The following is a 14350-nucleotide window of genomic DNA, read 5'->3' as shown; positions in this document are numbered from 1 at the left end:
TCCACGGGGATGTGCACTGTAATTGTGCAGTTGCTGAAATTCCTTCCCAGTTCCTTCTCTGTCCAGGGTCGGGCCACCTCCTCCCTGGCCCTCTTGCCTTCATACCTTCCCTGAATGCTACATACAGAAAAGAGTTGCTTGTCCTCTGGCCCTGACTGCTTTCACCAGGACCCGTCCCCAAAGGCACTTCTTATTGCTGACTGGTACTCACTGATACCCAGCCTGGGAATAGGCTCTCCCCTCGCAGGTACTGCTCTGCCCCTGGACACGGCTACCAACCTCTTCCTCTCTTTGCTCCTGGCTGGTAGCTTGTATTCACCACAGAGTGAATCTCCTGATGCGTGTAGTCCATTCCATGTGGCCCAGAGATGAGGCCCTTCACCTCCCTACCTGTGTCACAGCCCCTCCTGACCATTGTCTTTTCTCTAGGCCACCAGCGCTGAGCCCCACCATGGAGGACCACGAGCTGGACCTTACCTACATCACTGAGCGCATCATCGCCGTGTCCTTCCCAGCTGGGTGCTCTGAGGAGTCCTACCTGCACAACCTGGAGGAGGTGACGCGCATGCTGAGGTCCAAACATGGGGACAACTACCTGGTGAGTGGGGACATCTTTGAGTGTGAATAGTGAGAGAAACTGAGGGGAGGGACTGCGAGGACACTGAGGACACTGAGAGCACACAGTGTGAGGAGGTAGATGCTGCTGAGTCTGATGGAACTTCCAGAAGGCATTGTGTCTGTTGGGTGGTGGTGTCTGAAGTGAGAATACTTCTACCCCATGAGACTGGCGCCTCTGGGAGCATTTGTAGGGGTGATGACCCCACAGCGCAGTGATTAGACTCTTCTGCTCCCTTGCAAAGTGTCTACTGCTCTTAGGCAGCACAGAAGGAAAGCAGTTATCCCTGTGATGACGCTGGCCCTGTCCGCTCTAAATGGAGGCCCCCGTCCATGTCGCTGGCTTTCCAGTACTGAGGCAGACTCTGGCCAGCCTCCCCATGCTGGAGGCCAGCATCCTGCCACAAAAGCCCAGTTTTGTCTCTCAGCTGAAATAAACCAGGGCAGTGATAGCTGTGCCAGGAGCCAGTGGCCCCCTGGAGACTGGTGGATGCTCCATTTTTTGAAACGCAAGAATGAAATGGGACAGGGAGTCTGGATTTGAGGAACAGTGTAGAAAGCGGCATCTCTCCGATTCTTCTCTGATGTGTGCCTTTCCTACCTGGGATGCAGCCCAGTGGAGGTGGGGTGGCCCTGCTCACTCTTCCTGTATGATGATCATTATATGAGCTAAATTACACTCCTTGGCACCTCTCTGAGCTGTGCTGTATGGCCTCTTTATCTTCATTAAAGCAGCTAATCTTTACTATACAACAAGGTCCTTATTGTCATCCTATAAGTCCTCTCAGATGACTGAAGGGCTGGAGCAGGTGGAGCAGGCCTGTGCTCAGCCCCAGTCACCTTGCAGGAGTATCTGATTGGGCTGGATCCTCTGCTCTGGACCTGGTTGCAAGCAGAGAGTGGAATGAATGTCCAAGATCATCCTGTCCGGTCTTAGGGCACCATGTCTCTGGGCGACTTCCCTTCTCACTGATTACCTGCCCTGCAGGAGAGGTTCCCTGATGCATGGCCAGGTGGCTGCTGCCTCATTCTCCTTCACATGCCCTCTCTCCTCCCTTGCTCGCACTCCCCAGAGACCCAGTGAGGGGGCCTAAATAGCACTGGACTGGGGTTGGAGCAGTTCTGTCATTCATGCTGTTTGGGACCTTTGTTGGGTCTAGAGACCCCTGTAACATGGGGAGAGCAAGGGCCCTTATATGTTTTGAGACAGAGACCTTTTGAAAAATCTAAAGAGAGCCATGTGTCTCCTGTACGGATTCTGAGCTGAGACTCCTGGAGTTAGCTGTCCTCTTCCCCATGTGCATCCCAATTGTGACTTCTGATAATTGAATGTGGAGAGAGAAGAGCTCCCCAAACCACCGACCATAACTGAGGCATCCTGTGGGATGTGTCTTCTGAGGCAGAGGGTGTGGGGCCTGATCTTTCTGGTGGGGTGCACGTTTCCTGCGTCAGGAGGCAGCCTGTATGGCAACCGTGTCAGAGCAGAGGCAGCTCCCTTTCCCCCTATACTAAATTGGCTTGTGCTTCACAACCTGCACAAGCCTCTCTCTGTATCTTCAATGTCTGCTCTCTAAAGTAAGAAGGACCTGGATGAACCTTTCAGGCCCCTTGCTCCCCCAACGTTGCCTGTCTCTACTAGAGGCACATCAGGATTTACTGGCACCTCTACTTTTGCGTGAACACGGCAGGTGGCCCATGACAGTTGTGTTCCCCTTTTTCCAAGGAAGCCTGTGCTTTCTGAGGCAAGGCTAGACCCATAGGAGTCCCTGTACCACTCTTGTGTATTTGTTTCATTTTGTTTGTTCTTTATTCCATGCAGTTACATTTCTATACATTTCAATCTTTTGTAATCCTCTTAACTTGGAGGCAAGTGCCCTGTGAAATGCAATTGTGTTTTCTCTTTGATCTCCAAAGATAATGATTCATCTAATAGTATTTCATTTCCCCTTTGCAGGTATTAAACCTTTCAGAAAAGAGATTTGACCTGACAAAGCTCAACCCAAAGGTATGAACTTTGCCTTTATGTTTTGGTTTTGTTGCTTCTCCTCCAGAGGTAGTTGCTTCAAATTTTATTTAATTTTAATTTTATTTTATGTATTTTTACATCATTTTTCATTTTTGCACAATGTATGTATTTTCATCTTGGTTATATTCCCCACACTTCGAATTTTTGTAGGATGCATTTAAGTTATTAGAACAGGTCATAACCAAGGGTTCCTATTTAAATTAAGCTTTTTTAAATTTGAAATAATTATGGATTCACAGGAAGTTACAAAAATAATAGAGCACGATTTCCCTGGACCTCTGACCTAGTCTCCCGAGTGATAAATATTTGCATAATTAATAGTAAAATATTAATGCCAGAAACTTGACATTGGCCCAACCCACAGACCTCATTCAACCATGGGTTTACATGTAGCCTGTGTGAGTGTGTGTGTTTGTGTGTTGTGTGTGTACATGTGGTGCGTGGGGATGGAGGGTTCTGGGGATGGAGGGTTCTTTGTATGTAGTTTGTGTGTCCACCCCAGCACCACAGAACATTTCTGCTACAAGGATCTCTCTTTTTCCACCTTTCCCCCGACCCATTACTGCCTTATGACAACAATTTAGGGGAAAATTTTAAGACTGTATAAGTTATGGTATATATACCATTTGATATATATGTGTATATGTCACTAATATATGTGTGTGTATAGTGCATACATGTGTACACACACACCACACAGTCGACCCTTGAACAAACATGGGTTTTATTTGTGGGTTCACTTACATGTGGATTTTCTTATAAACAGATGGCATCAATTTACAGTATTGATAAATATAGCATACTACTGCAAATGTATTTTCCTTAAAAAAAAAAAAAAGCCTCCAGTGTTTTTACAGAATTTAGCTTTTCTTTATGATTTTCTTAACATTTTCTTTTCTCTAACTTACTTTAGAAATAAAATAAAACATGCAAAATAATGTGTCAACTGACTGTTTATGTTTTGGCAAAGCTTCTAGTCTATAGCAGGCTGTTAGTAATAATTTTGGGGAGAGTCAAAAGTAGTACTGTGAGGGGAGTAGGCGCCCCTAAGCACATTGTTCAAGGATCAACTGTATGTATTCCATATGTTAGAATATTTTGCCACCATTAGAATAAAAAATAGTAGCACAGGGTGCTAGCTAATGCAGCACCGTGTCAACTGTGCAGATGTAGCCGCATCTAAGGGACCCATCAGGGTGTTAGTCATTAGCTGGGGGGTGGGAGGGCTGTGTACTTTTCTTTCTCCCTGCTTCCTGCCAGTTTTCTGAGTTTTCCATCATTTTACATTGTATCTATCTATCTATCTATTAAAATTTATTTTTATTTATGCAAGAACCAGGGTACAGACCAGATTGTGTGGGAGGGTGAGAGGATTCACCAGAGACAGAGTGGGGAACAGAACAGGCAGATGGGCCAAAATACACTGCTGAGGGGAGCAGCCGGTGAGACAGGAGAGGTCTGCTCATCATGTGGGTTGCTCTGAGGCCGGTGGGGATCAAACCAGCACTGCAGAGGCTGTGGACAGCTTCACAGCGCTGTGCTCAACCACCTGTGCCACCAGGGAGGCCCTACACTGTATTTATTGCTTTTATGATAAACTTTGCTTCCCCTTCCCCTTAAAAGGGAAAATAAAAAAGAAAGGTAGCACCATTGCATGGCTGCTACAGGTTCTGGAACCAGGGATGTGGGTGCTCAGAATTGCTTATTTGTATGCATAGTTTTGCTGTTTTCCTGGTCACGTGATGGTGATTTTCTTTGTGCATGAATTATAATCAGGGTTGAAAGATTTTCCTCCTTTTGGAATAATTATTTCTCCCAAGCACATGCAACAGACTTTTGTATCTGAGACACTCTCTGCTCATGTGTAGGGCAGGGATGACCTTCTACCTTTTCCCAAATGCAGTTTTAGTCTGAATAGAGGAATTTTGGCAGCATTTGGGGCCAAGAAGTCCTGTTTCAGATCTTGCCAGATTCCTGTACCTCCCTTCCTTTCCAATCCTTGCATTATTAGCAGCTCCTGGAAGTCCTTTCTAGAGTTGTCATTCCAGCTGCAGAAAAGCAGATAAGACCTGGAAACAGATATCTCCCAGGGGCCACATGATACTTAATATGTCTTTTTTCCAGTAAAGGATCCTGACCATAGTGCCCATTAAGTTTTAGGAAAGGAATGTGCATCATGATTCTTTACTCTCAAATGAAATATGTTAGTAAATTAAAAATTGTCATCACGAGTTGGCTGCAGAAATTGAAACTCAGGCAGCTTCTCTCTTGTTGCAGATTTTGGATGTAGGCTGGCCTGAGCTGCACGCACCACCCCTGGACAAGCTGTGCACCATCTGCAAGGCCCAGGAATCCTGGCTGAACAGTGATCCCCAGCATGTCGTGGTCATTCACTGCAGGGTGAGCACCGTCCACTTGCAGATTCTATGGGACCTCCTTTCACCCTAAGTCCACCTGGTGGTTAGATGTCTATAATCATCCTTTAAAAAGAAGGATCATTCAACCTCCCAGATTTTGGTTTCAAAGCTTACACAAATGAGGTCCCTGCTTTGCTGAAACTAATGAAGAATACTAATTAGAGTGCATCCTTTCACTTGTGTGTGTTTTAGTTTCTCACAGATAAGTATTTTTTTAATTGAGATAATATTGGTTTATAACACTGTGTATGTTTAGGAGTGCAGGCTCACTGTAGTGTAAGCATGCACAGGGCAGGTTCACTGTCAATTTAGGCAGATAGATAAAGAGAGTCCCAGACCCTACATAGATTTTGCAGGCCTTTAGTTTTGGAGCAGGAAACACTAGCACACCAGGCAGGGAGGGTTGTTGGTGTTTTGCAACCACCCAGGCCAGGTAGGTTCACCATCCATTCAGGCAGCTTAAAAGAGAACCTTAGAGCCCTTGGCATCATCTCCACAGGTTTTTCTAATAGTACACAAGGGAAATAAGTCAGTAGGGAGATAGCAACTTGGGCAATCTACGAATGTCTATATGCTTTTCCTCTGGGCTTTCTCTGGCGGTCTCTTCCTCTCACAGCTGTCGGTGGTCCCTGGTAGCCCTCCCGCCATAGTGGTTCTCTGTGATGATGCCCTTATATCCTCCTCCAGGCTCTGGTGTCACACCCAAGCATGCTCACACCATACTCTAGGTGTTCACAGTCAGGCATGTGTGCCCCTCAACCATGCTCCCAAGAGCCTTCTGCATTCAAAGCCGTGGGTGATAGCCACAGAGACCAGCAATGTGAAAGCCTGACAAATTCACTTACCTTACAGTTGGGCATAGGGCAGGTGATCCAGGTAGGCAGGCAAGGCAGGGGCGGCTGGGAGGCGGGCAGGCAGCTGAGCTTCCCAAGCCCCCATGAGACTTTCGCGCTCTCTCTGGCCTCCCTCTGGTGTTCTCAGTCTTGCATCATCTCGCCGTCTCGCCTCAGAGTGATCCCGTTGCTGTCTTGTCAATGAGTGACATGGCACTTTTGTCTGCAGCCTCCTGGCACAGGTGCCTGCACTTAACACATGTGCATAAACGTGTTCCCTGAGCCCAGGTGTCCATAAACATAGACACACTGCCCCACACACATGCCTCTCGACCCTGTGCAAACACACAAGTAGCAAGAGGGCAGAAGAAAGCCTAATTTACTCATTTACACTATATTCACCCTTCTTCAAATGCCTATGGCCACATTATTCCCACCAGCAAAGCACCAGAAACCTCTCATCACAGTCCGCTGGACCACCCACCCTTTGCTCCCAGCCTATCTTCCCTCTGGTAGCATGGGTTCTACAGTCAGAATCCATCGATTTTTTGTTTGTTTGTTTTGTCTTTTCATTTGTTTTGTTTGTCTTTTTTAGGAGGGGGGGGTCTCTCTCTTTTTTTTTTTTAAGATTTATTTATGCAAGCACTGGGTACAGTCAGAAGCGCGGGGGAGTAAGAGACTTCACCAGAACCAGAGCGGGAAACAGAACAGGTAGACTGACGAGGTACACTGCTGAGGGAAGCAGCGGGTGGTAGGAGAGGTCTGCACGCCATGTGGGACCCTCACCCGGCTGCCAGGGATCAAACAGGCGCTGCAGAGGCTGTGGGCAGCTAACCCAGCGCTCAACCACTACGCCACTGGGGATGCCCTGTTTTGTTTCTTTATATTTGACATCTAAGTGAAATAATCTGGTGTTTCTCTTTCTCCTTCTGGCTTATTTCACTTAGCATAATGACCTCAAGTTCCATTGATGTTGTGCAAATGGCAGGATTTCCTCATTTTTTATACCTGAGTAGTGTTCTATTGAGTATATATACAATTTCTTCTCTTCTTCCATTTCCTTCTTCCTCTTCCTCTTTCTCTTCTTTTTCTTCCTCCTCCTCCTCTCCATCAATCAATTAAATGTTAGGGACTGCCAATCAAAAATGATAACTTTGGTTTGGGAACTATCAATCTCATTTCTTTTTGACAGTAGTTACATAATTGGACCAGTTTTCTGTTAAACACACTCACAGTTCCCACTGATAAAATGTCATCAGACAGTTCATTTAGAGAAAGTCTAAAGTAATGTACAAGGCACTCTTGGAAAGCTATAAATGAAAATATGTATTTTTAAAAGTATATAATTTCAAGAAAGAAATAAGTATTCTCACCTTCATCTTTGCAGCATGTGATGAGGTATCAAAATTTAATAAACATTTGTCTCAAAACATTTGCTATTTACCTTTAAATTTCTTACTGGAATGTGAGTGGACAAATACCACACAAATATCTACAGTGGAATACAATCTCATCAAATAGGATTTCTTTTTTTTTCTTTTTAAGATTTATTTATTTATACAAGCACTGGGTACAGTCAGAAGCGCGGGAGGGTGAGAGAATTCACCAGAGCCAGAGCAGGCAGCAGAACAGGAAGAAGAACCAAGGTACACTGCTGAGAGGAGCAGCGGGCGGCCGGAGAGGTCTGCGTGCCATGTGGGACCCTCGCCGGCAGCCGGGGATTGAACCGGTGCTACAGACGCTGTGGGCAGCTTCGCAATCCAGCGTTCAACTGCTGCGCCACCAGGGGAGGCCCCAAATAGGATTTCTTGATGCAATTTAATGAGATCACATGAAAGGAATTACAAAATAACTCTGCACATCATGGTGAAGTAGAAATAATAATTTGAATCTACACATTTTGACTTCTGTTAATTCAGCTGGCTTTCCATCACACGCATTCCTCGTCACTTGACATGCTTCGTATACATCTTCTTCCAACATGCAGCAACCTTCCACAAAAATAGTTAAGCTGAACTATTTTTTCTTTAAAATTATGAGATATCTTGTCTTCAAAGAGTTTTATCAACTTGAACATTTTCAAAGAGGTTACTCAACCTAATGGTTTTCCACAGAAATTTCCTATTTGAAAGATGACAAAATAGACTTAGATCTTCCCAAGTCTGCTGGTTACCTGTAAGCATATCTCATCTCTGTGGGTAAGTAGTACAGGCTGAAGAATAAGTAGATGTCTAAACATAGCCAGATGGGAGAGTCGTTTTTAGAAAGTAAACTGAATCATGAAAACCTTCCTAACAGTGTGATTTGTTCCAGGGTGCTTATGAGACTTAAGAAGGGAAATATGTGTCCTTGTACACAGGATTTGTACTCGTATTTACTTTACAGTATTAGACTTTTCCAGCAATCATTCTATAGGGAGGTGATTTGTTATGCTTGCTGCAGAATTGAAAACATGGGGATGTTCACTTTCAAAGTCAGAGTTGGTGATAGCCCTCTCCTTTCCCATTAGGTGGATCAGACCACCCTTCACATCTTCTTGAACAATACCAATTTGATTGATGGCTGGATACTTTTGGAATTCCTCTGGCAGCATTAAGGGCTGGAAATAGATGGGGTGGAGGTGGTGTTGATCAGGGAGATGAAGGTGTTGAAGATATGGTGCTGGGTTGTAGGCCGAACGCCTATACCACATCTTCTTTATTCAGACATCTCTTGATGGGCATTTAGGTTGTTTGCATAGTTTGACTATTGTATATAGTGCTGCAACAAACATGGAAATGCATATATATTTTTGAATTTGTGTTTTTCTTCTTTGGATAAGTACCTGGAAGTGGAATGATCAGATCACATGGATGCCTCTATACTCTTTCCTGTATAGGCTGTGCCAATTTACACACCCAACCAGCAGTTTAGGAGTGTTCTTTAATCTTCTCACCCTCATCAACAACTTTTGTTTCTTGTCTTTTCGATTTGGGCCATTCTCACAGGTGTAAGATGGTATGCCACTGTAGTCTGGATTTGCATTCCCCAGTAATAAGTGATGATGAACATTTCTTCCATGTGCCTGTTGGACATCTCTAAATGTCTTCTTTGGAGAAGTGTCTACGCACATCTTTGCCCCTTTTTTGAATCGGTGTTTTTGTCATTGTGTGGAAAGTACCTTTACAAAAAAGAAAAATGCACTGTTACTCACATTATGTTCACTTTTCTGGCTATTTGAATTAGGATAGTTAAGTGATGTGAGGTTGCTGGTAGGAGGCCTTTGTGGCAGACAGCTGGTTCTATTCAAGTGGGCTACCTGTTGGGGGCCTGACAAGTCCTCCTCGGTACTGTGGTGGGACACATAGATGAGTTTATATAAGAAGCACATGCAGAGCTGTGCGGTTAGTATCTGCACTTGCCAGGAATCAGCTGCAAAGGGCTCATGGAGTGTCTGTACTCAGTATCTCTGAGGCTCACCCTTGACATGCTTGACATGCTTGATACACTTTATGGGACAGAGAGAGCAAGGGTCTTGGGAGACATTCACGTGTTTGTGGGTCTGTCAGAATTTTGACTTGAATTTGCTTGGTCATTTCTTTTTAAGAACAAGTTTAGGAATCTGTGTATTGATTGCTTTGCCACTTTGGCATCAAGTGATTCTAGGTCACAGGCTCCTACCTTTTCTTGAAAGACCCAGATAAAGGAGTATTCTAGTCTTCAGGCCCCATGTTCACGCCATAAGTGCTCACACCTGTGGTTGCCGTGTCACGATAACCACTAAGCTCCCTAAATAATGCGCCATGGACACATTCCACACACACTACATTAATGGACACTGAAATTTGAACCTCATGGAATTTTCATGTTTTGTGTGGAATTTGATTCTTTGACTTTTTTTTTTTTGAACTGTTTAAAAGCAGAGAAATCACTCTTTCTCTTTGAGGGGACAGAGGTGGCTTTGGGCTATGGTTTGCTGACTGTTGTTCTGGGTCCTGGCAGTATGTTTTAGAAGGTGGCAGCCGATGTTTCTATGAGAGGGTAGCCTGTCACAGAGCTGTGATGCTTCCAGACACCTTCTTGGCATTGGGAACGTTGGCTCATGGAGACTGCCTGGATTGGTGTGTCTGTGTTTATGGATTGAATGCCTGCTTGGGTGGTGATCCCTGTGTAACTGGACAGGCTCAGTGTTGCTGGCAATGTGAGGCTACCAGCATGCTGAATCTGCTGTTGTACTGTTACAGGGCAGGGTGAGGGGCACCCCAGAGCCCCAAACCTGCCCACACTAAGTAGGTTCTGCCATCTGTTGCATCAAGACAAAACATACTCTAGTGTTAAGACTTAAAATGCAAAGGTACTTTAATACAATTAATGTGCAATACAGAAAAGGGAAAGAATATAGTTTCTAAATCAAGGACACAAAGATACCCATCTCCTCGTGGGTAAATGCTCAGCCAAACAGGGTTGACCTAAAGCAGGACCGCTGAGGCCTGAAAGCCTGCCACAAGTCTAAGACACCTCCTGGTGGGGACCTGTAAGAAAGGGGCAGAAGAGGCCCAGCATGCCTGGGACAGGAAGAGCGAAATCAAAATAAACACTGCTATTATTAACCTCCCCATGAGTTTCTTGCCTACATCTGTATCTACCAGTCCAGGACCAAGAAGCAAGCATAGCTTCTTCAGATGTCTCTCTGCTCTATGTGCCTCCAGGTCTCCTGATTCTCCATCCTTCTTCCTTCCCCAGTGTCCTCTCCAGCTTCTCTCTCCCTGCTCAGCTCCATCCTACCTTGGGTGGGAGCAGAAACCTGGAACCTCCTGTTTTCCTGGGGCCCACCCTCTCACACTGCTACTTCGGACTTCTCTGAACTGTGTGTACATCCCCCAAACTATCAGTCTCTGAGAAGGTTGTTGAGGTTTCTCACCTGGGTAATTGGTCTGGCTAATGCTTGTACTCGGCCCAGTTTCTTCCAGCCTTGTTGGTAAATGACCATCCGCTTCTCAACAGATCTGCCCTTAGTAGAGTCCATGGACCCCCCAGGTAGCATGTGCTCCTGCCATGGGCACCCAACTCCCTAATGAAAATCAGCATGCATGTGTCCTGGATGATGCAGCTGAATCACATTCAGAGTAAGCTGTAAGCTCTGTGCCATGCCTTCAGGGACTGAGCACTTTCCAGTTCTGATTACATCACTGTCATGGGATTCCGGGAAAATTGCTTTTTCTTCTGTCCCCTATAGGGTGGAAAGGGACGCATCGGAGTGGTCATATCATCCTACATGCACTTCACCAATGTCTCGGCCAGGTAGGAGGGAGGCTTTGTGGTCGTGGGCAGTGGGGAGCTCTGGGATGGGGGCGTGTGGGGGGGCAGGGGATGTTCCAGCTTTTGTGCTGACCTGGAGGCTGGACTTGGCTGAACCTCTGCCCATCTGTCTCCCAGTGCCTGGACTCTAGTTACGCAGTTACGTTTGATTTATACTAAAGACTCCCTTGGAGGCATGAATATAGAGTGCTGTCACACTCGAACAAAATTAGTGTTATTAAAAGCAGGAAGGCTCTGTGCCCCTGGACACTGCCATGCCCTGTGAATGAGAATGACCGCAGTGCTGTCTGCCTGCTCTGGCATCCGGGAGGCACCTCGCATGCCTTCCTTTTTCCCTCTCAGTCCTCTCCAGCAACCAGGAGGCAGTGTCCTCGCTCTCCCTTTGCAGATGAGGAAACTGATGGTTGGAGTTTGGCATCTTGCTCTCAATATTGAGGCTCTGAGAGTGGGAAGCCAGGTCTGGTCCAGTTCTCAGGAGGTGGAAGAGGAGTCATGGGCTGTGAGGTGTCACTGTGAGTGCGGGGTGGCCAGAGACCACAGGGTTCTCATTCCAGCCCTCCCTGAGCTGGCAGCACATGGTATGTCCAGACACACTTCTCAGGGCACACATCCCCACTCACACTGAATCCCGTTTAAAAAATATCATTCTTTATGGGCCTCACATTTGCATTTGCCCTCTCTTTTCAATGGCTACTTTGTGAAGCATGAACCACTCCATTTGGAGGAAATACAAGCCTATTCATATTAGCCGATAAACTGTTCCTTTCAATCATTAAGGAGTGAAATTTAACTTTCCCAATGTTTTCTCTGGAAACAAATTGGGGAACTCGTGCCTGCCAGGGAGGAAACCCAACTCTACTGAAAATCAGATCCCTACTTGGTGATAATGAGTATTTGTGTGTGTGCCAGACAAATTGAGATTCTTGGTCACATTGAATCCCTCAATGAAGTGAAAAACATTTGGTCTGAGAGAGGATTTTGCCTGCAGGGCCTGGACAGAGAGCACCCTCACATTTTTGCATCTGACAGCACAGCTCTGTCTGGACCAATTCCTGCTCACTGTGGGCAGTCCTGGCATTTTGTGAAGAGAGTGAGAGTAAGAGCCTCATTCTTCTAAGCACATCATTGACCCTCTTTCTAAAAGCATCTCTTTCGCTGAATAATCAATGCATTTCTCAGCTGCGACGTGTCTGTCCAGGACATGCAGCTCCCTGATCCTCAGCTCTCATCTGGGAGGAGGGATGAAGGCTGTGCCTCCAGGGCCTTGTTATCATTCCATGTGTTGCTGCACACAAGGCACTTAGAACAGCTTTGGTCCTCAGGCATCAGCTGCCATTAATCTACTGGTACCCACAGGAGACACAGCATTAAGTGCTTTTCAGTAAAGTAGAGCGACACCAGGATATTTTTTGTAACATGCTTTTCTAAATTAACGCTCTCTTAAAATGTGTTCCCTGACAGCGGTTCCCTGGCTGCATAATTTTCCATTCCACAAACAGTATGTTCTGATTTAAGTGTCTGTCGAGTTTCCCTGTCCAGGTTGCTCCCAGTGTGTCTTTGATATTCCCATTGCTTTTGATGATTGTCTCCCCTAAATCCTGCTGTGGGGATAACATTCTCATGGATACATTTTTGACCATGTCTGCTGTTTCCCCTTTTATGACATCCCCAGGAGCAAAGTGCTCACAGGGAGTTCACACTAGTAAGGCCTGGGTGACAAACTGCGCTATCATCAGAGACTGTGTTGCGCAGATGGGAGGGTGCTGTGCCGGAAAGGACACCTGAGCCTGGTGTCCTTGAGGGGTCAGTGATTTTGGACAATGCTGTGGCGCAGTTAGGACTGGGCGTCAGCATTCCTAGCACTTAGCAAAGCAAGTGGACTCCAGAACAAGGAATGCTTGAAAGTGAATGGTGGACATGGAGCTTGTGCTTTCCAAGATAAAATCAGACACACCACATGTTAGCTCTTCAGTGCTAAGGGGTCCTGAAAGTGTGACAGCCGCACCAGCCCAGCCCCTGAGACCAATGTAAGAGGCAAGTTGTCCCTTTGAGAGCAATCCTTTCGTTTTCTGGTGTGGTACATGCACCTTCTAAGGAAAGCACTCTTATGTCAGCTTTTTAGGGCAGCTTTTGGCTGAGACAAGTCTTGGTTAGGACCTTTTCTCTTCCTGTTCCAGTATTTATGGGTCATGTTGTGGGGTTTCCTGGAGATTCTACTGAACACACTGGAGGACACTAGGGAGCTAGAGTTTAATGTCCATGTTTGTTGGGAAGTAGGGTTGCTTGTGGCAGCCACTTCAGAAGCAAATACGAAGCCCTAAGTTCAGAGGCAGCATCTGACTCCCTGACAGCACACTCAGGTCATTCCCTATGGATCCCATGCTTGTCTCCTGGGATTTGATGGGGTGTCCTTAACTGTTTCCTCAAGATCCCTGGGACTGTTGTGTCTTCGCACTGGAACTGCCTCCTTTATGTAGAACCAATCTTTCAATGCGGTGCTGTCCCGCTTCCCCTGTGAGAAACCACAGGCAGGCAGTTGTACTGGGAGCTGGGAGCCACTCCGTGGATGGGGGTGCTTCTCTTCCAGACAGGGTTTCAGACCCTGCTGTCTGGCTTCCACTTTGGCTTGAACATATTCGTGTGAGGAAAATGAGGTCTGAGAAGAGATGCTAGAATGGATGTCACGGGTATAGAAAAAATGAAATTCCTTGTAGATGCCAGTCACCCAGAACAGGCACCCCGAGGAACATGAAGGTGTTCCATGAAGTTAACTCACTCTTTTTCCTTCCCCAGCGCTGACCAGGCCCTTGACAGATTTGCAATGAAGAAGTTTTATGATGATAAAGTTTCAACTTTAATGCAGCCTTCCCAGAAACGGTATGTATCTGTGCCTAAGCTGAAGTGAAAAGCAAATGAGATTTTACATTTAAAATATAAGGGACAGGGCTTTCCTGGTGGCACAGGTGGTTTAGTGCAGTGCTGTGAAGCTGTTCGCAGTCTCTGAAGTGAGGGTTTGATCCTGGCTGGCTGCAGAGATACCCACGACACGACAGACCTCTCCTGCCTCATCCGCTGCTCCCCTCAGCAGTGTATTTCAGTTCATCTGCCTGGTCTGTTCCCCACTCTGTCTCTGGTGAATCCTCTCACCCTCCTGCACTTCT

General features: G+C 46.2%; 1 protein-coding gene across 5 annotated transcripts in view; it reads left to right on the top strand.

Moving 5' to 3' along the window:
- The window catches only part of TNS3 (tensin 3), a 263893-nt gene that overhangs the window by 113254 nt on the left and 136289 nt on the right, over window positions 1–14350 (top strand). For all 5 annotated transcript variants that reach the window (XM_037493247.2, XM_054695702.1, XM_037493239.2 and 2 more), the window contains 5 exons: window positions 430–598; window positions 2570–2620; window positions 4919–5041; window positions 11107–11171; window positions 13983–14066. In XM_037493247.2, coding sequence (XP_037349144.1) covers window positions 430–598; window positions 2570–2620; window positions 4919–5041; window positions 11107–11171; window positions 13983–14066 — 492 coding nt within the window. The remainder of the gene's footprint in view (window positions 1–429; window positions 599–2569; window positions 2621–4918; window positions 5042–11106; window positions 11172–13982; window positions 14067–14350) is intronic.

The sequence above is a fragment of the Talpa occidentalis genome, unplaced genomic scaffold (genome assembly GCF_014898055.3).
Source record: "Talpa occidentalis isolate TD23 unplaced genomic scaffold, MPIMG_talOcc4v2.1 talOcc4.10, whole genome shotgun sequence".
Lineage (NCBI taxonomy): Eukaryota > Metazoa > Chordata > Mammalia > Eulipotyphla > Talpidae > Talpa > Talpa occidentalis.
This window is presented reverse-complemented; position numbering and strand designations above follow the sequence as displayed.